Here is a 24,178-nt window from a genome sequence, read left to right as displayed (position 1 = left end):
AAAACAGGCACACAGCTGGAACAAGCTCAAGGCGGGTCATTGGTGTTTCCCTCAACCCTAAACACAAAACTCTGTGCAGGGATAATGCCTCTTCCTTTCCAACATCCACACTTCACCTCAGTGATCAGTCACTATACCTGACAGAACTCATAAATAGGATCTGTGATTTCTCTTAATGATACTGAGGCATATTCTGCAGTGCAAAGGTACTAAGGAATTCCAGGCAAGTGTCAAACAGTAGTTGAAAACCCCAGAAACTTGCAAACCCCCTCCAAAATCCAATAGTCGAACTAGTTTTTTGCTCTTATATTTGCATCATTTATCTTAATAAATAATCTGTAAATTTCAGAATGAAAGTTTCAAACCATATGCAGCTCACTTGTCAGGCCTTTTGTAATCCTCCCTCCCAACCAAAAATACTCCAGAAAGTTTACAACACAGGGCAAGATTAAAAACGTGATTTCAAACAGGAAAAATTCTGAAGCATGAACACAAGAAGTCTAGTCAAATTATTCTACATGTAGATTACGTTAGGTTTCACAGAAGATGCTGGCTGCAAGTGCCTTTGCTCTTCCATGCTTCTCCCTGTAACAAACAAAAACATGGAAGCACAGAAGATGATTTTGGCTTAGACCATGTTTGAACATGTGATCATTTGTTTGTTCCACACACATATAATTTTTTTTACATGCAATGTTTGCAATAGGTAAGAAAAATCTCTAAATCCCTGCTTCCAAACTCAGCCCAGAGAGCAAAAACATCTTTTGGTACAAACAGACCTAATACAAGTGACATCCTAAATTTTGCAAAATGTGATCAAAAATGCTGTAGAATACTATTATGTTAAGAAGTCCTTAGAAAACATAGGAATCTATTTAAATCAAACACACACAGACTGATAAAAGTAGCCAATTTTATTCAAATAACATAAGCGCTAACACATAATTACTTTTCTCAAAAAGGTTACATATTTATGTGCCTTTTTAGTCAAATAAACAGATTCGTCCCCACTGCAGAAGTGTTTCAATAGAATCCAGAGTCTTGAGTAGCCCAGTTGGGTGCCTAAAAAATGAATAAAGATTAAAAGAAATTACTATATTACCTAATACTTACTGAAATGTATAACACATTAATTTAAACAGTGGGAATATTGCTAATAATGAAGGATACCCTACAAGATTAAAGCCAAGTGTTCACATACCAGACACAAATACTGTAATTGAGTTGTACAGCTAGAGTCCTCCAAGCTAGTAGTTTCAAAAGGGAGAAATTCTGGAAGATCCCAATATAAAGATAGGAATAATTTCTCAGCTATATTTTTAAAAGAAAGCAGCGATACACAAGTTTCACAAAACTTCCCATTAACAGAATAAAACAGTGCAACACTGCCTGTCCAACTTCTACCAGTATTTCAGCCAAGCACTGAGGAAGCACAATAAAACTTATAATGTTTAAGCTCTTTTACTGTGTAGCTTGCTCTGATTTTTGTTTGTTTTAAAGATGTATGGCTGGGCCTCAGAGCCATCCCCATTACAGTGCTGTTCTGCCTCACACAGCTTCTCATATTATAATATGGAGGGAAGCAAAACCAGATGATCTAGCCTACTTTCTCATTTTCACTGGTTCTACTTAAACCTTTCAATGACAACTACATTTTCTAGAATTTCACTTAACAGATTTAACAGTTAGGGTTTTGCACAATTCTTCCTCCATATTCCAGTCTTAAGCACCATTCGTTCTCCTTTCAATACCACATATGCACCGACAATACTTCTGAGTACAACTCACTTGGAAAAGCATTATAACTACTTTCACAAGTGTCACACTTCATAATCTGCTCTTTCCTAGTGGTGAAGGAGACCATTTAAAAGAAGCAGAGCAGCAAATGACAAACAGTTATGCAACAGAATAAAATCTAATGATGAAGAGAAAGGCTAAAGGAAGAAGCACTGTGTTTGTGGTCACTATGTCTTTTCCAACATAATTCCTAGTATTAGAAGTAGAAGTAGGCACACCTGGTGAATTAAGGCATAGGTTAAGAATTATACTTAAAATAATCTCTTAAAAAGGCAAGAATTCAGAAAAACAAAACTTATACTGACCTCAGATCTACCACTCTGATTCAGTTTCTTCTCAATGTTCATAGCCAGCATTTGACTACGAAAAGACAAGCTTTTGGTCTTCTCAATCACTTGTTGATAAGGTGAAACTGCATTGTTGCCCATGACTACATGGCCCTAAAACCCAGCAAAGACAGAATAAATTTAACAATTGCTCAGCATGCAAGGATCTTTAATGTAATACTCTGCTTTCAGAACTTTCACAGGTCTTACAGACAAGCACAAAACACAATAAATGAAATCCACTACAGTTTATCTGGGAACAGAAAGTTTTTTTTTTCTATTATTTTTCTTTGCCCATGAAGTAAAAGAAATTTAATTAAAAACTCAACAAACTCACTTGGATCCATCTGGCTTTAAAATGAAAAGAGAGCAGGTTTCGATTAGATTACTGTGAGGGTGGAACAGAAAAACTGTGGGTGCTGCATCCCTGGAAGTGTTTAAGGCCAGGCTGGATGAGGCTCTGAGCAACCTGGTACAGGGGGAGCTGTCCCTGCAGGGGTGTTGTACCAGACAGTCTTTAGAGTCCTTCAACAAAAGCCACTCCATGATTCAATGATCAGCCTCACCAGCTTGGAATCCAGTTTGGCATCCAATCGCGCATTCCGGATCAGATTGACAATCCATCTTTCTGCTTCTTCAGGAGTCATATTCAGCTTATCTGCCAACATACTAAAAGATAAACAACTTATTAAATGGCAAATTAAAATCTCTGATGTTGGTAAACATAACAAGGGACTATGGAATACAAGTCAAACCAACACAAAATACAGCACAGTCCAAGATTCAATAAATACTGCATAGCTGGGAAGCTTACTTTAACTGGACTGAAATGACTTAGAAATTACATACAGGCTCTCCTGCCCATCTCCCACCTCCACTGCAAATAAGAAATTCATATCCCAAAGTGTATACTTACTCATTCTGAACTACACCACACTGCTTGTAAATCATGACCTGCACAGTTATCCTATTTTCCTATTAAACCTTGTCTACACAAACATTCTTGGGAAAACTGTCATTTAAGTAATTTCACTATTAGCATAAAACCACCACCACTATAAAAAAAAAAAAAAGGTCAACTGAACTGCTTTTATTCTTGCTTAAATGTAATCAGCAGTCAAGAAAGTATAGATTACCTAGTAGAAAAAATACGTTTAATAAGAAAATTTCTCTCCAAAATTCAGGAACAAGACCCATGAGACAGAGCTTGGTATAGAAGATATGACAGATGCAGTATGTTAGAACTTCTTGCAACTTCAAGGAAGGAAGGTGGGGGAAAAGAGAGAAAGGAAAACTCTTAATCGAACAAACACTCTTGTCCAGGAATAATCCCTCCTAATAGTGCTTCCTGTGGCTTTCCAGCTAACTCCTCCAGCTTCCTGCTGGCAGCTGGCTCACACAGGGCATTAGTAACGCTCATTCTTCCATCAGCTTGCAGACTAAGGTAACAAACATGAGGTAAAGGCTACAGGCATGACTAAAAAGCCAGCTGACTACAATGAGTTGCACAAGAGGTCAATTTCTCACCATTTTACAGAATCTTGCCTAAACATCTTTTTCTCCACCTGAAAAAGTGATTTTTTTCTTGATGATTATTTGCATCAAGTAACTACTTTATAACATCTACCTGACTGGACTTCTACATACACTTCTTTATAGAGTTGTCTCTCCTATACGATCTTGATCTTTCACCTTTCTCCCAGCTATAAAGGCAAATTCCAGTTTTTCCACAGATAAACATGAAGTGAATAGAAAAAAAAAACCCCAAAGTTACTTAAATTACTGAACTTACACTGACTCACTTCAGCAAAATAAGAACACAAATGGGTAACAAGTGTTTGAACTTGGCAAAGTAAGGGGAAGTAAAACCCAAACCCAGTTGCTACTGTTCCAGTAGACCTTTTAATCTGAGTTTGAATGAGCAATTATAAAGGCAGAAGAGAGCAGAAGACATCAGGCATGGAAATTTTTGTGGAATTATCAGTCACCTGGACAGAACATGAGACACTTCAATACAAAAAAAAGTTCAATAATTTTATTACCCCCAATCAGTGATGTTAAGCATTTGACTTGAAACTAAAGACATTTTAAACTGCAAGTACAAGGGGGTGAGTATAATTCTCACATTTCTCTTTTAAAAGCCTTAGTAAGATTTAGATAAAGTAAATTCCCTTCCAGATGACCACAAGAAAGGCTACTGCCACTACACTGGAGATTAAGCAACCCAGCTTTGGGATTACAGTGTGGAACCTCCATTGATGCAGACAGGAGGATTTACTTGTGGATTCCTGACTAAGCAGCATAATGGAATACTGCTGTGGGACCTGCTCAGAGCTGCAACTGGGTTCACAGGAGATCAAACCAGATCACTTCCAATCTACAGCACCTACACTTTCCTTTTTCCTTAACACAGTTCTCATGTAATTAGAGAGTAAGAGGGCATATATGTCTAGAGAATCATTCCAAGCCAGAAACTATGAAGTATTTTGCATTTGTTACTAGCAAATAATTTTACCTTTTTCTATTATATCTACATTTTCCTACTAGCTCAGTTGCTTGAGAAGTGGATTTTTTTTCAACTAAAAAGTGTTTTGGAACAAACATACAAAATATATGTAGCAACACAACAGTAGTAACACTACACAAGTATTATTTTCCTGCATATGTATTTGGAAAACTTGAAAATCAGAGAATGAAAATGACAGAGCAAAAAGGACGTAAAATCTGTTTTATCTCATCTTGTAGCTTTGAGACTTACACAATGTTTAAATTTTAGTACAAAATAACTGATGTTATTAGGTAGCAAGTATCCTCCACTGAATAAGGAATAAATCTATTAAAAACCTAGAACTTTAACACATCTTGACACAAGAGATAACCTTCCTCTAGTACTTGGGGCAACTGGATTCCCTTTTAAGAGTCTCTCCTTGCAGCCTACACTGAAGCAGCCAGGACCACCAAAAGTGCATGAATGTATAACATAGAGGTATTTTCCTGGTAAAGTAACACACATGACCAAAAAAGTATTCTCTATCTTTCCAGAGCAAAAAGCACAGAAGATCTATCCTGATTACAATTCTGTAACAAACACCACTATTCTCCTATCACAATTAGAACATGTATTTAAAACTCTTGAGATATAAAATACAGCTTAGCCTCATTCAAGTTTGACAGCTGAAGTAATAGTGACACATTTAGATTTACAAATACATATTAACATCACTGATATTAAGGAAAGGATGCAACACAATCTGTATTATAGGTTACCATTGTTTATAAAGATTCCTGCTATAATTCAATACAAATCAAGTCAATTATAATGAAATACTATTAAAATTTAAAGAATGGTCTACAATATCAAGTTAGAGTTAAATTCAAATGGCAGACTTTTAAATAATTTCTGTCCCCTAGTTATTGAAGGAAATTCACTTATTTGGATCATGCTAGGGCTAGTGTTCCTTAAGTTTTCATTTACTTAAAAGGCAAGCTGAATTCCCCACATGCTCATATATGAACAAGTCCATCTTATATAGTTTTCATGTATGTGCAGTACAAAAGAAGAATGAAGCATATTCAGCTCTCCAATTAAACACAAGTATATCAAACTAAAACAGAATTAGCATCATCTATTACTTCTGATAAACATGATATTTCAAACAGCAAACCAATCGCAGGGTTATTTAGGATGTGCAAACTTTAAGTTGCAACTGATAAAACAAATATAAAGAAGTTTCTTACTGTTTTCAAAACCATTCTGAATAGCTAAGCACTACTCATCAAGCACGGTGCTACAATCATTTCATTTTTTGCTCCAGGATTAGCAGTGGAAATCACTTGTGAACAAGAAAATGCAAGAACTATGTCTCAGCCCAACATTCATTTCAACTGGCTAATTTCTTCAAAAGCAATTCAAATACACTAAGAAATAATTATGTACCTTATTTCATCAGCTCAAATATAATCATTGTTACAGCTTGCAACGAAATTTAAGGCTGATACCCATAATTAAACACACAACGACCTACTGAGAACCACCTCATTACTAATGACTGATTCCATGTGCAATTAACTTAGGGGCATGTGGTAGAAATGTCCATGCCACACTGAGATAAATGTCTCAACTCCAAATCTATCACTTGCCTCAGAACACATTATAATGCTTATAAAGAAAGGACACTGCTACCTATATTTAGGAATTACACATGACAAGGACAGTCAACTACATTTTTTATCATACCCAAAGTTGAAATATCATACACAGCACAAAAAATATGAACTATAAGTAATAAAAACAAAATAAATGGCAATTACCTACCACAAAATTTGATAGAGCTTGCAATTTTTGCCATAATGAATTATTGGTATGTTGCACACAGTTTATCGATATCTTTTGATACAGGACTTGAAAAATTCGTAACATACAGACTGCAGAGTGTTTGCTCGTTGACTGGAGTCAGGTAAGAGAGACTTCTTAGAAAGCCATCTAGTCTCTAGCTAAAAAAGCTTAAACATCTAATTTCATTGAAAACTTGTGCTTGAAAATGTGCAGTATTCACACCACAAAAAAGACTTCTAAGAAACAGCAAGACACTATTGGATTTTAAATTCCCCAGAAACCCATCTTTTAAGACCACTATACACATGGGTTTTTCTCCTTTCCAAATACTAATTCAAGCCCCCCTTATGCCTAACCATGCAGTACTTCTGCTTTAAGTGATTTCAGACAAAGCATTAGCCCTCTTATAAAAACAAATATTAAGTATGGAAAAGTTCTGCTCACAGAATGCAGTTCCATTTCCTATTAGGACTGTATGCTTAAACCCAATACACTAGAGCTGACTTAAAATGCTCAAATTCACTGCTCCCCTTCTACATCAAAGCCACTATTTTAAGCTGATACAAAGGATAAAAATTTTTCCAAAGGCAATGAAGACAAACATCAGCCAGTGACTAAAGATTAAAAGTATTAAGAATCAGTCCATTTTCCAACTATACCTATTCATAAAAAAAAGCAATCCTTCGAAGAAGTTTGCAGTACTAAGACAATTTTCTCTCAAATCCTTTCCTTTGAAATCAGGCAGTGTTAAATCCTTTCCTCAGAGGACTAGATGCACTTATTTGCTCTGGATATGAGCTAGTAAGAAGACTGCATTAAACTTGATCAATTCAACAGCCTTCATTTCTCCTGTCTCAAAGATCTCTGCAGTGCTCTCTACCAGTGAGATTTTTATAGCATTCAGAGTTTTTCACTTCCTCCTTTTTAATTTAAGGATGTGGAAATAAGGGAAATGTGGGCAAAGGCCAAGTGGAAAAAGATCTCAAGCACACATAATATCTTCTCATTTCGTTTTTTTTTTAAACATATATATATATATATATAAGAGGCATCAGACCTGATTAATTTGAAAAGCCTGCATTTATAAAATAAATGTGAATAACCAACAGACATATTTGCTAATAACAATTCTTACAGCTGAATCACTTTGTGTCACCAGGAATTAAATCCATTGTTTTCTATTTAATTAACAAAAAAGGCAATGTGATTCAATAAATGTCAAAGAACATATCTATAAGACACACATGGGTATCTGTATCTACCAAATAAAAATAAATTTAAGCAGTTATTGTATTTGCAGTTTGTATTTACTTAATATTAACACTATCTCAACATGTGGAATTGAGGCCCAAATGAGGTATTTCCACCAGGACTTTGGTGACACTGGGTATGAAAGTTCCCATTAAACTCAGCAGAGATCCCACTTAAAATCACAGCAGTTGTAGCTTGAAAGTACTGCTTGTCTGGGGGGACTAGGGGTGGTAGAGAAGGGTTGTTTTAAAGTTAAACACAATAATTAAATTCTGAAGTATAATTATAATTCAAGTACATCACATTAGAGTTATAAAACTAGAAAGAATACTATGCAAATGAGATTCCAGTTAGGATTTCACCTGACAACTGAATACTTCCTGAAGTTTGCACTGTCTGTCAAACTGCCCTCCATGACTGATTTTCTGAACTGAGGAATAAAGACATTCTCTTACCCAATGCTGATGCACTGATGGATGCGACAGAAAGTCTCAAATATAAAGAGACGGGCATTCTCAATGAAGTCCTCAAGGCACGCCACTAAGAAGAAATCATTCACAAGCACCTGCACGTGCCAGCAGAAAGGGAACAAGGAGCAAACATGTGAGTAGAAAGGTACTGGTAGACACTGCTAGTAAATAATGCCAATAACTATGAGCAGCCCACAGTATACCTAAAAACATTACTGCTATGTTCAAAGATGTGGCAAAAGCGCTATGGACAAACAATATTCTTCATTGTTCAGCATCTTACTAAATTTAAATTGCATGCTAATGTGATCACTGAGGTCTGACTCAAGAAGAGAGTAAGGCTGTAACTCTACTGAAGGTCAAACTCTACTGCTGCCCTTACTACTGAAGATCCTTTCAACACAAAATTTGACTCCCCACTCATCTTTCAAAACAAAAGGCAAATCTGAGCTTTTCTTCAAGCATTTCTCAGAGTTTAATGGAACACCTGAAGCTCAGCCAAATGCATGATTACCTATTTGCTTCTTCTTCTAGAACTTCTTAAATATAACATTATTACAACATTAAAGCTGTATTCTTAACAGTAAGTCACGTGTGTTACAAAATGAGTTGTCATAAAACCCAATACCACCCAATCATGAATTTAAGTTTATCAGAAAACACTGGCAATGTAATCAAAGACCACCTCAAAGAAATTAGCAGTCCATTGTGAATTTTAGAGGTCTTTACTTAAAGGAAAAGGAGTCTTAAAAATATTTTAAGTCTTACTGTTTCACACTCTCTCAGCTTCTTCTGCGCTCCATCAAAATCGAAGTTAACGTACAAGCATTCCACAAACTCTGTGATAGGGTCCCTGTATGTGTAGGACTCCTATAAAAAATTGGGAACAACATCAGAAATCAAGGCCATGTGGTCACTCATGCATTCCTTAGAGTCTTAAAAAAAAATTAATAGTGGAAACAAGCCCATGTATCACCTTAAAAAAAGGCCAAACTTCCAAATTCCTGTTATAAAAGCTACATAAATATGCTTCCTCCCAATAGTCTGGTAAAACAACCAGAGGTGTAGTTTCACCTTCAGCATTTAATGCTGCAATCTTTGGGCTAGGAAACAGTCAAGAGATTAGAGCTGTCTCTGTATCAAACCTCCAAATTTCATAAAGTAAGATGGAATAGTCTTCCTAAATTCTGATTTCAAAGATGACTCCAACATCAAATCCTTCATATTTGAAACTGAATGATAATTCGATTTTCATAGACAACATAGCTAACCAAAAATGCTACTTTCTATACACTAATTACTTCGGTATTACTGAAGTTACTCAACTTTCTCAATTACCAGGGAGAGATAACGCTACATCTATATATAATTGTGTAAATTCAAGTGTAACAAACATCCCTTCAAGTGTTTTTAATGCATATTATAAACCAGCTTAAATCAGTATGTATCAGTATCTGCTTTAGCATACAGTAAAATCAACAGACTAAGGGAATTCCTAAGAGATATTTTTCTTTCCGGATCAGTTATTTTTTCCTTCCCGAAAGAACTGTACTTACAATCTCATTATTTAGATTTAAAATTCAGTTCTATACATGTTTTTCACATCAGAATTGCACTTGTTAACCATTATTTGCAAAATGGTCATAGAACGCATACTTATCAGTTCAATACTTGCAAAGATGTTGCAAGTTTAAACAATCTTTTACTACTACTAAAGCAGCACCACGAGTTATTTAAAATCTATAAAACCTCTACCACATCATCATTTAATATCATGAATCATACAGAGTTAGAGGAGTACCAAGAAATCTGACAGGTGATTTCAAAACCAAAAGCCCAGTCTGGTATTTTCAAAAGGAATTCCCTAATGGTGTGCAAGATTAAACAAAAGCAAGAAGTTGTAACATGTTACTTCAAGTATTAGAAATTCATATTCTATTAAAAACTCAATGTCACAATCAGATTTTAGATAAAGATAAAAGCTGAGTCACAAGACTAATCACGGATTTATTGCTTATGGTGCCTTTTGTGAGCACTAATGCTTAAAAACATTAAGTTGTAGCTAAAATGTGATCTTTGCATTGACTGTGCTTTGCACAGGTAGTTTCCCAAATGCTTGAAGTGGTTAAAACTGACTACTAGCCTATAATAACTGTACTGTCATATTTATATATATACACACAGAGATACAATATTTATTACTCACAACATTATCAAGTATTTGAAGTGCACTGGTTTGTATACAAGTTGTTTGGTGATTTCAGATAAAAATCCGGGCCTTAAACCCCAATTGATTGCTACCAAGCAACTCTTTTATTGCTTTTCTCTGTATCTCCATCCTCATGTCACTGTGACAACAGAACCATTTTCACGAGAAAGCATGTGAACTCAAATCAACACACACAATTCAGCAGCTTTGAAATGTAAGAAAGAACTCTTATTCATAAAACAATTCACTGTACAGATAGTTGAAAAAGAATCAGATCCAAAGCCATTTCACATCCCACAGAATTTTCAGCATTTAGTAATATAGAAAGTAAGAATGGCATGCATACTCTACTGCACGTATGTGTACATGCAGTAGACATGTACGTGAAAGGAGAAAAAAGTTATTCCATCCTTCCACTGACTGATATGCATTTTACTTCAGTAAAAACTCTCACTGACAAAAAACAAATATCAAAATACCTCAAATCCTAACCCTGATACGTTACTAGAAGAGGCAAAAAATATCAGAAACTGTAGTCCTTACCTGCTGAATGACCTTGACTAGATCTTTCAGCACTTGTCTACGTTTACGAACATCCTTATTTGTTATGACTGCAGTAGTCAAATATCTGAGGATATGTGGGCACATGGTCTGAATTGCATTGAGATATCTAGAAAGAAAAAAATGTATGTAAGATTCAGAACTCAGAGGTATACTGAAGTTTGCTGATGACACTAAAATGAGAGGAGCTCTCAACTCCTCAAAGGCAGAGAGGCCCTGCAGAGAGCCCGACAAAAGTCAGAGGGCCGGACAATCACCAACTGTATTAAGCATAACAAGGGCAAGTGTCAGATTCTGCATCTGGAACAGGGCAACTCTGGATCTATGTACAGACTGGGGAATCAGAGGCTGGAGAGCAGAAAGGGATCTGGGGCTCCTGGTCAACAACAAGCTGAATGTGAATCACAGTGTGTCCTGGCAGGCAGGAGGGCCAACTGTGTCTAGGTGGACATCAGGCACAGAATCACCAGATGGGCAAGGGAGGGGATTGTCCTGCTCTGCTCTGCACTGGGGCAGCCCCATCTTGGTATTGGGTGCAGTTTTGGGTGCCACAACATGAGAAAAGCATCAAGCTATCAGAGAGCATTCAAAGGAGCAACAAGGACTGCTAGATCTACATGTAAGTCAATCCTCTCACAAATAAATACAGTGTTTCAATTTTCATTTTTAGTCTGGGATTTCCCAAGAATCTTTTGAAATAGCTTTCTACAATCAGAATAGAACAATACCTTCACCCTGCAGCCCTGAACTCAGCAAGCTTGCATATTTATCATTTGCCTTCAATTTCATTTAAAGGCCCCCCCTCAGACGGTACAACACAACTTACTGTGGCTGATAGAGAAAAAGGTCAATGATGTTGTCTCTCCCTTTAGGATGATTAAAAAACACGAACAAAGACCAGTGGATGAGCCATGTTCTTTGCTGAAGAGATTGCAGTGGAGAGCTGACAGACTAGGAGAAAACATAACATTGGTTCAAGTCAAACAAAGCACAAAGTTTGTTTGAATACTAATCCATGGAAACCTGTAATTGCCCAAAATTTTGTGATTTTGCATCAGCTCTTTATAACTGTCATCACTGTCAGGCTGAGTTTGACCTCCAGCTTTTTTGTCATCTCAATGATAAATCTACTGAAAGATATAAGCAAGATGATTTTCCCAATATTACAGTCAAAACTGCTTTCTGAATTTGCATTTTTATGGTAAGAGCAGACATTTTAGCTCTCCAAGACCACCACACCAACCTAAGTTACTTCCCTTCTTAATTCTGAATTCCTTGTATTCCCTCCTCAGATGTGATCTGAGTAACTACTTACCTTTTTCACCTTTTCTGTTTTACTTCCTTTCTAAATCCTCACAAGACATTTTTGCCATAAACCCTCAGACAATGATAAAATTTTATAATCCCTTTCAGCCAAAAAAAAAAAGTAATTATCTTTATTTAAACCCGCTGATAACAGACAAACAAGGGTTCAGCTCCAAGTACCTGTATTAGCTCCAAATTTCAACAGCACTTCAAACAGACTGCAAAACAACATATTGAGGATGAACTGACATGACAAGTAATCCTCCCTCTGAAGAGCATGACAACAAACTGCTCTGATTCAATCTTAAAAACCTCTTGGGAGTGTAATAAACAAGTCAAGTAGTCCATTATAACCATACAGAATCATAAAGACAACAAAATTATAGAAGAAAAATTTTTAACACTAATTATCTGCTACGTAGACAAGGAACAACTGGGGGACAGAAAAAAACTTTTTTCTCAAGACTCTGGTTCAGGAAAGTGAAACTTTCATATCTGACATGGCCAGTGAAGCTCCACATGCAAAGAGGAAGACTGAGAGGTCCCTAATCTCATCAGTTGCTCTGAATTAGTCCTGCAGCTCCACTCACCCCTTAAGTTCTTGGTACTCATCTGAACTCAAAGAGCTTTGTTAAGAAAGCTGAATTAGCTGAAAACTGTTTCCCAATATAAGCTGATTGCAGTATCTATCAAAAGCACTGTCTTCATCAGATAAAATGGTTTATTTACATGCATTCTATTCCTTCCAGAAGATGAATAGTACAAGGATCTGGAATTTAAACAGCAATTTCACACAATGATACCTCGGCTTCAAACACATCCTTAAGACTTCTTTGTTTATTGGAAATATATTTGAAAATACAGATGAGAACCTAAGGTGTTAAGAGGCAAGCAATTTGAAAAAGAATGTTTCATTATTTCTTCACTAGCATCCTTCAACTTTCCCACAGTCAATAAGAAAGTATCAAGTGAAAACATGGTAATCTACTCCTAAATAAGACTGCAAGTGATTTATAATAAAACTTGAGTACTAACACCTCTAACCTCTCACCTTGCTAAGATGTCCAAGATTTTACTTGAGTACTAACACCTCTAACCTCTCACCTTGCTAAGATGTCCAAGATTTTACTTACATTATTATCTATTGTCTCCTTTAGTCTTGTGAGATCTTCCATGGCTGCATCCCAATTCTGCATCAGGATTTCAGACGCCAGTTTTCCCCAAAGGGAACTCAAAGCATTTCTGTCTGTTGCTGGAACCTATTTTCAACAATAGCAACAAAGTCACACTCTTAGTATTTTAAATTATTGCTAAAAATTATTATTTACTTTTAAAATTACAAACAGTATTTTCTGGTAGTATTTTTCACTTACAAGATACCAATTTTGCATAGTCCTAACTCTCCAAATTAAGTAGGGATTTTTTCCAAAGAAACAGTTTAGACATGGGAAAAAAACAAACCAGTAGTAAAATTTCTTAAACACAAACTAGGAAATCCTGTCAAAAAAAGACAGATCCGTGCTGCTGCTAATAAAACAGGATTATTGCTAGGCAGGTTCCTAAAGAACTCATATATACTCTTCCTGCTAATGCCTTGTCCAGAACTGTACCCCTTACAATAACGTCCAGTGGAACTGCAACTTGGCAGCACTGAACCTGCTCCCTGGAAGGGTAGTCCTGAGGTCAAGCTGTGTTAGTTTTACACAGGAATGAGTTGCACTATGCCATTCACAATGTCAAATTCTGCTCTTAGACTGGTTACAATAGTTCTTTCACAGACTATGTTTCATCACACAGGGCTTTGAAACAAATCTTTTCCCATCAGAATCAGTAGCACAAGTTTTACACTAGGCTATTATCAGCACAAAAATCAGTACTCCATTTTTTGAGGTTACTGACATACAAGAACATAATGCTATGCCCAGAAAAAAGGCATGAGGAATTAAGGACAGTTGCCCACAAACCTACTTCCCCTGTTGGCACATAAAAAGAACCTGTAACACTGAAAGTCACCTTTAGCATCAAAATTTAGACTTATAATTCAACTCATTCATACTTTAAGCCCTGTTCTTCTGATTAAAGATACATTTCCCAAATTCCCTTCTTTAATTACAGCCAATTACAGAAATTTTTGTGGTTTACTCCAACAGTATTTCAGAGAGTTAAGATTACCTTTAGATGGGAATACAAACTAGCAAGGAAGAGTATCAAGCTATGAACCACTACATGTTTTCAACAATCATACACAAATTTATGAGATACACTGCTCACAAGTCAGTATCGTCCAGGCAACCCAGGTGCCAGTTTAGTAGATACTGAGCTGAGAAGGTTCACATGCTCTGTGCTGGTTCCAAATCACTTAATTAGATAATAATAGATAATAACTGCCTTTAGGTACCACAGCTGTTCCAGCTACATTATCGGGATTTTCGAGCAGTTACTCTGAATTTCCATTTGTTAGTAAAGCAGCACATTCACTGACCACCAACAATAAATTTACTGTGCTGGGATTCTTACAAGACATCAAATCTTTATTCTCAAAATTCACTCCCACCAGTACCAAATGATCTAAATTACAACAAGATGAAAAGAGTTGCCTCAGAGATGATGGATCTGGTTCTACATTTATCATGTGAGCTGTCTACATTTCATAGGGAGATGACTTATACTCTTAAATCCATCACAGAATTCAAGAGAGGACAGACAGATCAGAGTTCAGGTAAGGAGCAGGCAGCTCCCCATTAGCAGTAATTACATTCAACCCACCTGCAAGCTTTTCACTGCTGTTGACTACATCTGTGCACAAAATCAAGTATTCTTAAAAACAAGTATTCACTTCATTGTATTATATAATTAAATGTTACAAGACATACAAATTCAAAGAACAATTCTACTTGAAAATAATGGAATTGCTGAACAAGAGATGATTATTAACCATTACTGTAAACTTTGGCATACAGTAATGACCTCAAAAAGCTATAAAGTATTATATGCCAAGAATGATATAGACAATTTACTGGTTGAAGTATTTCACTGAAAATAACACCAAATAAACAAACCAAAAACTAAATCCTAAACCAACAACCAATCAAAACTTACCAGAACCCTAAAGAAGTAGAGATATTCTGCAGCTCCTGAGTAGTTACCACATTCATACTGGAATTTTGCATACCTGTAGAGTGTATCTAGGTACTCCTGCCTAAACTGAAAAGGAATAAAATAAAAGCTTTTACTCCCTAGGAAAAAAACCATGCTGTCACAAGCTGATTTTAATGGTAGAGCAAGATTTGAAATCTGTAGCTTTTCAAAAGACACTGTACATAGGAAAAGACAATAGAAAACTATTATATTCTCAATCCATGCCATAGAATGAAAGTTTATACCAATACCAGAAAAAGGTGAAATCTTGCTTTACAAAGTAAAGCACATCTAAGTTACCAAGTTACCTTAGTTATCTAAGTTACTAAGCCAGCATTCATTTTAAGTTTTTTTTTTGTTATAAAAATTAAAAGTTCAAAGGCTTAAATATGTAAGCATTAGGAATTCTACCTATTAGCTACATTGACAGGAGACAGGACAAAAGGCTAGGCCATGCTTGGTCAAAACACTGTCAGCTGTGAGGGACTTTGGGCAGACATCCACAGAACTGAATTCCAGCAGCTACAACACTTACCCCGTGCTTCTCAGCTAAATAGTCAAACAGCATCCGACCATCTCTAGAATAAAAGGACAGAAAGCACTGCTTTTACAAAATCAATTGGTAGCCACCATGCAACACCACACAATGCAACACAATTTTAAAGGTAAAACACAACAAAGTGAGCATGAATTTGATGTAAAATTCTTCCACTTGTTCAAAAGTAGCTGCAGTCATCTATTACTGGTGTCATGTAGTTTCAAAATCTTAAAATTATTCAAATTTTAAGTAATGAATGCCACCTGCAACAATAACTACAGTTAGGAAAGAGTGGAGAGTTGTCTTAAATTTGATAGCATTCTTAGCTTTCAGTATGAAAGTTAAATTCTGAATTAGAGCTCTTCCCACTCTCATGTTCCAATTTCAAAGCAATTACTCTAGACAACCTTGCTTTTAACAGATGGGGGAAAAAAATGGCAAAGACTAAAGTAAATAGAAGTAGAACTTATCCTGTTAGCACTGAGACAGAGTGGATCACAGAAATATCTCTACCACAGCCAATATGAGCAGAATACAGAACCATAAATCATAATCATACTACTAAGTTCTTAACTTCTATATTCATGTGATCACATCTCTGAAGACTATTTTTTATTTAACATTCATACTAAAAGAGCAAGCATTATTACTCATATCAAAGAGAAGCCTCCAGGAGGCAAGCTGCAAATTCCCCGAGATAAAGACACAGTAAAAATGGTATGAGAGAGAATAGTTTCCCATTTACTCTGAAATCGACTGCAAAGATTTGAGTTTGTTTAATTGAACTTCTAGTACAAGATTCTACAGAGAAATGGCAAATTGCCAAGTGAGCCAAGAATGACCATCCTCAATCATACCTCTGAAAGCAATTAAATAAACTCATGGATTTGCTACAGTAAAACATACTTTGAGGATGAGGAATACTGAGTATCACTTCCCTTAATTTTTAAGTCAATGTCCTCCAACAGTTGCTTAGAGTAGTGAAATGTTTCAGTTTATTCTTGAACTGCTACCTGCAAATCTCCTTTACTCCTTATCTCCTAGGGCTGGATATTCCAAATAGGGCTGGATATTCCAAATAGTGCCATCATGGAGCAAAAGTCATGATCTCAAGTCCCAATAATATGCAGCTATCTGAATTTGATAGAGATTTAAAATCACCAGCAGAAATTCCCAAAAGAATCAAAACTTGTTTCTACTATCTTCAGCACACTACTCAGGTCTAGACAGATGGGACATATTTCAGCCCAATTCTACCTATTACTATCTAACCCCAATAATCTGGATCAGAACTACTCCTGCACCAATAACCAAAACCAGAACTTCTGAGCTGTGAAGTTTCCAGATATTTTACAAACACAAATTACATACCAGTTCTAAACCAAAACTTGCTGCAGATGAGCAGTAGGGCTAATATTCTATAGCATTAGGCAAGTTACATTCCATGCATTTATTGATTGTATTGTCTCCCTTGCTCCCAAAAAAGGCATTTCCAATTTGAAGTCCATACTATTGACCAACTTTTGTGAATCAAAATCAAGTAACAGCATACTCCCCATGAAATGCTGCTTTTTTACTAACTTTTTCTAGGCTAATCATTATTAAAAAAAACTGGCTAAAAGCAAAGCAAGAATTGGACAAGACCTCTGTATATTCAATTAGATTTGAATAATTTTAAGACAGGCTCAATTGCCATAGTAACTGAGACTTTCAAAGCTGCATCACAGGTATATTCACACCAAAGATTTCTCCAAACTAGAAGGAAGAGTTTGTACATTCAATACTTTTCTAAGAAATTTCAGAAGCAATGTTACAGTCTTCCTACTGTTACAGTATCAGTGGATGCACAAAGCTTGCCAACAATAAACCCAAGTACAGGCTTCACCTTCAAATTCAAGTTAAGCCATAGGTTCTGTCTGATACCGTATGCTCTATTTAAAATTTTAGGGCAGGTAAGGCTGAAGAAGGAAGGGATCCAATTATTATTCCAGTTTGCCAAACACATTTACAACAGCAGTAACAGTGATTCCTGTCTAAAGGAAACAAGGAGTAATTTATGCCAAACAAATGCCTGCCCACCTCTCTGCTGAAGGTGGAGTTACTCCTCAGTGACTACAGCTGAATTCTTTCCTACAGAGCCCAATTCAAGCTTAACCACGGTGAAACTTTGATAGGTCTTAGACACAATGTGCAGACAAACTCATTCTACTTAAATTACTTCCCATAAGAAAATTAAAAAAAAAATTGGATGCATCTTAAAAAGACTTGAGTACAACATTACACCAAAACTTGGAATGGTTTGGGGGTGGAGAGAGTAAGTGGGAAAAGGATAGAAAACACTGAAGAAAGATGTGCTCTGAGGATGAAAGGATGCTCATCCATCAGGCCTCCCAGACTAATATGACACTCCATAACCTTTTCTGGAAGAAAATATTAACTGTTTCAGCCTCTTTTTCCCTCAAAAAACCATAAACCAAATCAAAGCCAAACAGAAATTAACCTGTGACTGGACTGCACTGGACGATGACAGTCACTTGTAACAAGCTGATTCACAAACATTAAAAACAACAGATGTCTTTTGCACAACAGGGAAAAGCACTGAAAAGAGCAAACTGTGTCCAGCAATTTCAGCTACCTGACCACAAGCACTACTTAAATACTGTATGAAAACAAAAATGTCTTTCTTGCAGTTACTACACAGAAAGCATTCCCAGCAGCAACACTTGATAGGTACCAACAAGCCATCCTGACAAATTATGTTAGACATTACCTAGTGGACTGCATTTGCCTCGTAGTCTCTGGATCCTCAAACATCTTGACAATAGGTTCTGTTTCAGCTTGAAGCTGCTTCAGCTGTGCAACAACAGTTGTTCTCTTCTCACGCAAAGCTGAACACAAACAAAAAGACTTAAATAGAATGCTTTAAGCTTTTACATGAACCAGCCTGTAATTACATGGTGCTGACACCTGAATGCATCTTCCCAATTCCTACCTCACCTGTCCTCTCAGTCAAGCCTCAAACCCAGCTGTGTATAACAACTCTGTAACTTAGTAAAAACTCCTAACATTTGGGGTTTTTTTCCTCCTGAGTAGAGGCCACCAGAGAGCAGGTACAGTTGGAGCAGAGTCTGTATTAGACAAGGTCTCTTCAGGCTTCCATTAAGGGAGAAACAGCCTTTAACTAAGTTCACTTATTCCAAATAAACTTGCAAAAAAGTAAACAAGCCAATGATACCACGAAGATTGATTTTCTTCTGACTGATGATCAGGTTCTGAAAGAACATTTAGAGCATACTTAACTAAAAATTGACAGGAAAAACTTCAAGCAACTAAAACTGCAAAATTACCATTTTGAACACTCTGTGCTTAATGGAAACATTAAGTCCTTTATGAAAAGCTGTTAGGAAATTCAACTAAAAGTTTTAGAGTGATTATTTTACACAGACCCCAAATTCCTCACCAAGTGCAAGTAATGCAATAAAACGAAGACTTAAAATTTAGAAAAGTGTATATGTTTAAAAAAAAACAATGAAAAATCACCCTGACTTTGGCTATGTGAAACACATGGGATCAGAGAAGCCAAGATAAAATCCCAGGAGATAAATGCAGGAAACTGTGAAAGTGAGCCACACACCAGAACACTTAATGCCACGGTGAACAGAGTCAACATTTCGTTCATGATTTGACTACACAGATATTTGAACAGGACATCCAAGGTGGCTAACACCATAATGGTGACCCAACCTAAATATGAGAACAACTTGCCTGACAGGAAGTGTTCCAATAAGGAGAAATTATCTCCACCTGCAGCTGACTCTTGAGATTACAAAAGAGGAAGAAAAAACAGATGAAAGTAAAACATTCAGTTGACTTACTAAGAATACGAAAATGTTTTCCTGCGACATCTCCTGGGTGTGTAATTGTAAGTTGATCTCATGGAAGACAAGACAAAAGCAACTATAAATCGTGCAGGGACATTTCTAATAATAACTGTGTAAGTGAACTTAGTTTTAAGTATTTTAAACAGGGAAGTCTTAGAAAAGGATAGGGCAAACTTCTAACGATGCCAGCGATTCCACAAGTAAGAAGGACCTGTCCATGCATACATTGTGACAAGCGCTGCTACAAGAAGATGACACATACCAGAAAGATCTCAGAAGTGAAGGCCTTTGCATAGGAAGCTGTGCAAGCAAGCACCCTGAACAATGTGTGAAAGAACTAGCTCTGCTTATGTTAATTGAATAAAAGCCACACATCAAACAACAGTAAGTCATTATTAAAAAAAAAAAAAGAAATCCCAAAAAAACCTGCCAAAATGATGAGGTAAAATCCTAAGAAATGTAGTGTTTTTCTCATAGTATTTTCAAACAAGTGTGGAAATTTCTGATTTTTCATGAAGGCAGAGCTCTCCAAGGGAGAAAATTCATTCAACTTTCTTGCAGCTGTGACCTTATGAAGTTATACTCTGAGACAATCTGCTTAAGTAACTGGCTATGATGAGAATTCTGAAGACACTTGGAGTAGCTACTTTGTGGAAGTGTGCTAGAATGCTATTTCTTGTCTTGCTTACTTCTACTTAAGTATTTTACTCCCTAATTACTACAGATAACAGTAATATTCAACAGTTTTAAAAGGCTGAAGCAGGGAAAGAAAGAGGAATACCTATTCAGCACTGAGATTTTTTTTATAGCCTTGATGCAGCCTGACTTTTTTAATCAGTAGAACTGTTAAGTAACCTAAAGGTGAAGCTATTATTACAACTGTTACTGACATGACAGAAGTGAAGCCCCCTGGTTCTCACTACATGTCACAGTACACATGCCCATAGCAATGCCCACCTAATGCCAGCACAGACTCAGCCAGAACACTGACTCCCATGTCCATCATCCTATCAATTCTTCCCTTCCAAAGAGAAGAGTGTCCATCTCTGCAGCTTCAAGAGCCTGAAAAGAGCAAGACCCAGAGGAAGAAAGCAACAGCACCCAAGCCTCTTCCTCCTAAGATGCAGGCAAAAAAGACTGTCATCCCAATAGCTAAGAAAAAGGTGAGGAATTCACCAACATGAAAAACAGATGGAGAGATAGGAAGGCAGTGGATATTGAAAGACTAGGTCAGGAGCAAAATTGAAACACACAACCCATAAAAAAAAAGAACTGGGAAAAACTGTTAAAATCAAAACACGCCTAAAGAATGGAAATTAGACAAAGCTAGATAACCTATTTTCTCCCCATTCCCAAATGCTCCTCAAGATGATAGAAATTTAAGTAGTAAACAGAGAAGTTATCAAAATCATGGATAAAATAGTAAAAGATCACATTCATTATAATCTTAAATTTATTTTCTCCTGGAGAAGCAGCAATTCTTATATTGCCAAAATTGAGGAAAACACAGGAAGAGTTTGAGGAAAAATCTCTCTCGAACTCTAAAAATCAGCCAAAGTCAGACAAATTAATGGAATTACTTAGAATGGAACTCTAGTCTTGACACACTGGATGCTTTAAAGAAAAAGTCACCAAATAACACCAAATCATTATGCAGGTGTTTAATGTGAGAGATGAAAAGCTACTACACCTCCATCAGTTGCAGTGCAACACCTTTAAAGTGCTTGAAATTACCAAACCAGCATTGAAATACTCAAAGAGGTCACTCAAAGGTGAAGTTCCTGACAGACCAACAAACCCAAACTTCTCAGGATTGGGGCCTTCTGTTTTTCTCAGTATTGCACATCCTTGGGTAATGCTGAAGTTAAACAGCACTCCAGTTTTTGTACACAACAAGCTATTACCACTAGTTATTTATTACGCTAGACAGAAAAGTGGAAAAACAAGATTTACATCTAAATGAGCAGCTTACCATGAGGAATTTCATCAGAATAAAGATTTTTGTACACATCCATAGCAAAATCCACCATGTTGGTATCACTAAGGAGATCCAGTTTTCCTTGGAGCAGCTCTTTTTCATTGTATATCTGAAACAGGAATTATTAACATATTCTGTTCATAAAATTTGAATAGTGATGAAGTTTCAATTAATATTATGTATTACTTTTGTGACACAGTTTATGGACTTCTGTAGAACCGAATTGTTTTAAATATCAAATCTCACTGCTCTGCCATTAAGAGTACTTACTATAAAGCCCCTCTGCATTTTCAGTCTTGACAAAATATCAAATATTTCCTGCTATCTATGGAAGCAGGTACTTCAAAAGTTAATTATAAGTAACTATTACTAGTCTCTTAACACAAACAGTAATTCCTATTGCAAAATTACACACATATTTTAAAAATTAAAGAACCTTAATCATACTTTTCTTTTAAAGTACTGAATACTTTCCACAAAATAAAATGCTGAACAGTGAGGACTAGTTAAATTACTTAAAGTGGATTTCAGAAGAGATGCACAGGATTAAACTCAAAATTTAATTGTATGGCAGATTATTCTAAAATATGTTGCTAAGTCTACAGCATAAAAACAAGTTTAGAGTAGCTACGTAATTGAATGTGTACTTTTAAACTTTTCAAATTGTTTTTTAGAGTTCATATTCCATAATTTATCAGAGAGTTGCAAACTGCTGTTAGATGTTGAAGATGTAGGCAAGGGCCAAATCCGGTACATTCCTCAAAAACATATTTGCACAAGAGCCATATTACAACTCACCATGCCACATTTGTGCACATCTCAGATACAGAATCTGCTGAAGTTTAGTTCAGCTCTGAACATTGCATTGTTCAAAACTAACACCACAAAATTAATTGTTTAATTAACTTCAGGTGATACAAAAATGCTAATGCCCCCAAGATGAGAGGCATTAAGCAAACTCCACATGCTACACATGACAGCTGGCTAGGTCAAGTTGTCTCAATGCAAGCATGGTTTAACAGTTCCTAGCTAAAGGCTAAAATAACACGTACTTTAAATTCAAAACTTAGATAACTTTACACATTTCGCTCCCATTTTAAAATAGTTTGTACTGATTAATTTAGTCTAAAGTATCTGAAGTACTCGTCTGAGGTATCTCTAGCATTACTATGCTCTTTGTAGCAATATAACTTATAAACATACAGAAGAAGACCAACAAGAGATAACTCCAGAAGGGATTTATATTTGTTTCCAACACAAACTCGTGATGACACGGGTTTCAGATTAAAATTAGTTAGTATATCATTGGCGTAACCGCACAGACGGCCCAGAGCTCCGGCTGCGGGACGGCCCGAGCACCAAGAGCTGCGGGGCTATCGAGGGCGTCCCACGCCGCGGGACTGCGGCTGCAAGGGAGAGCTTTGACTTCTCCTTTCTCCAAATATAGGTGAAGGAAAGACACCACGCCAAATTGGAAGAAGGAGAAAGCGCAGCAAGTCCGCGCTGCCTGGAAGCGAGGGGCCGCGGAGCTGCGCGGCGTGATCATGGAGCGGCTCCCACAGGCCTCCTCTCGGCTTGGCTCCCGTCCCTGCCCGGGCAGCCCCACACGCTTCGTCCCTGGACTCACGCAGCACAGGAGCCCTGAGCTCCTCTCTGCGGAGGCTCCGAATGCCCCACGGGCCGCGCCCGGCCGGCGCAGCACCCAGGCCCGCGGGAGGAAGCCCCGGCCAGGGCGCACCAGGCCCACGGGAAGCACCGGCAGCTGGCAGCAGGGCCTACCACCTTCCCGCTCCCACAGCCGGCTTCCCCACCCTTAGGAGAGACACGCACCTCCTTGACAGAGAGGAATTCCAGCAGCGGGAAGACCAAGTGCCGGTCCAAGAAGTGCGCGATCCGGGTGGTCAGGTCGTACTCCGCCATCTTGGAGCCGGGAGAAAGGAAAGGCAGAGGCGCGACGCGGCTCTTGGGGGCGCTGCGCCTGCGCGGCCCCGCCCCCAGCGGCGGGGAGCCGGCGTCTGCGCACTGCGGGCCCCGGCCAGCGGCCAGGGAAGGGGCAATGGCCGCGTCCTCCCTTCCCCTCCCTTCCCTTTACCCTCCCTTCCCCTCCCCTCCCTTTCCCGCCCCGCTCCGGCGGCCGGGCCGCTCTGGGACCGCTCCGAGTGCGGCTCCGGGGCCGCTCCGAGCGCGCGGTGCGGGGGCTGCGCTCGCGTGGGGTGAAGGCGCTGATGGAGCGCGTGAGCAAATGCTGGGCGACACTTTGGGCACCCTGGGGCACAGTGGGATTTCGGAGGGTGAACATCTCCCGAGAGCAGCTGTGAGCTGTGAGTGCAGCCCCCACACCTTGTGCGTCGTGTGTGAGCTTGACTTGCTCTCGGTCTAATCTGGTAG

The 24,178-nt window shown here is 37.6% G+C and overlaps 1 protein-coding gene across 1 annotated transcript; it reads right to left on the bottom strand.

Moving 5' to 3' along the window:
* Positions 1-899: 899 nt before the first annotated feature.
* EIF3E (eukaryotic translation initiation factor 3 subunit E) lies at positions 900-23,780 on the bottom strand. Its single transcript, XM_074553377.1, has 13 exons — positions 23,621-23,780; positions 21,785-21,899; positions 18,702-18,819; positions 15,929-15,971; positions 15,355-15,459; positions 13,389-13,514; positions 11,777-11,901; positions 10,933-11,059; positions 8,949-9,050; positions 8,166-8,275; positions 2,690-2,792; positions 2,103-2,237; positions 900-1,062 (listed from the first exon to the last, which is right to left on the bottom strand). The coding sequence occupies exons 1-13, from the start codon at positions 23,708-23,710 to the stop codon at positions 1,024-1,026; spliced, it is 1,338 nt and encodes a 445-aa protein (XP_074409478.1). The 5' UTR covers positions 23,711-23,780; the 3' UTR covers positions 900-1,023.
* Positions 23,781-24,178: the final 398 nt, after the last annotated feature.

Source organism: Zonotrichia albicollis, chromosome 1, assembly GCF_047830755.1.
Source record: "Zonotrichia albicollis isolate bZonAlb1 chromosome 1, bZonAlb1.hap1, whole genome shotgun sequence".
NCBI classification, from domain to species: domain Eukaryota; kingdom Metazoa; phylum Chordata; class Aves; order Passeriformes; family Passerellidae; genus Zonotrichia; species Zonotrichia albicollis.
This window is presented reverse-complemented; position numbering and strand designations above follow the sequence as displayed.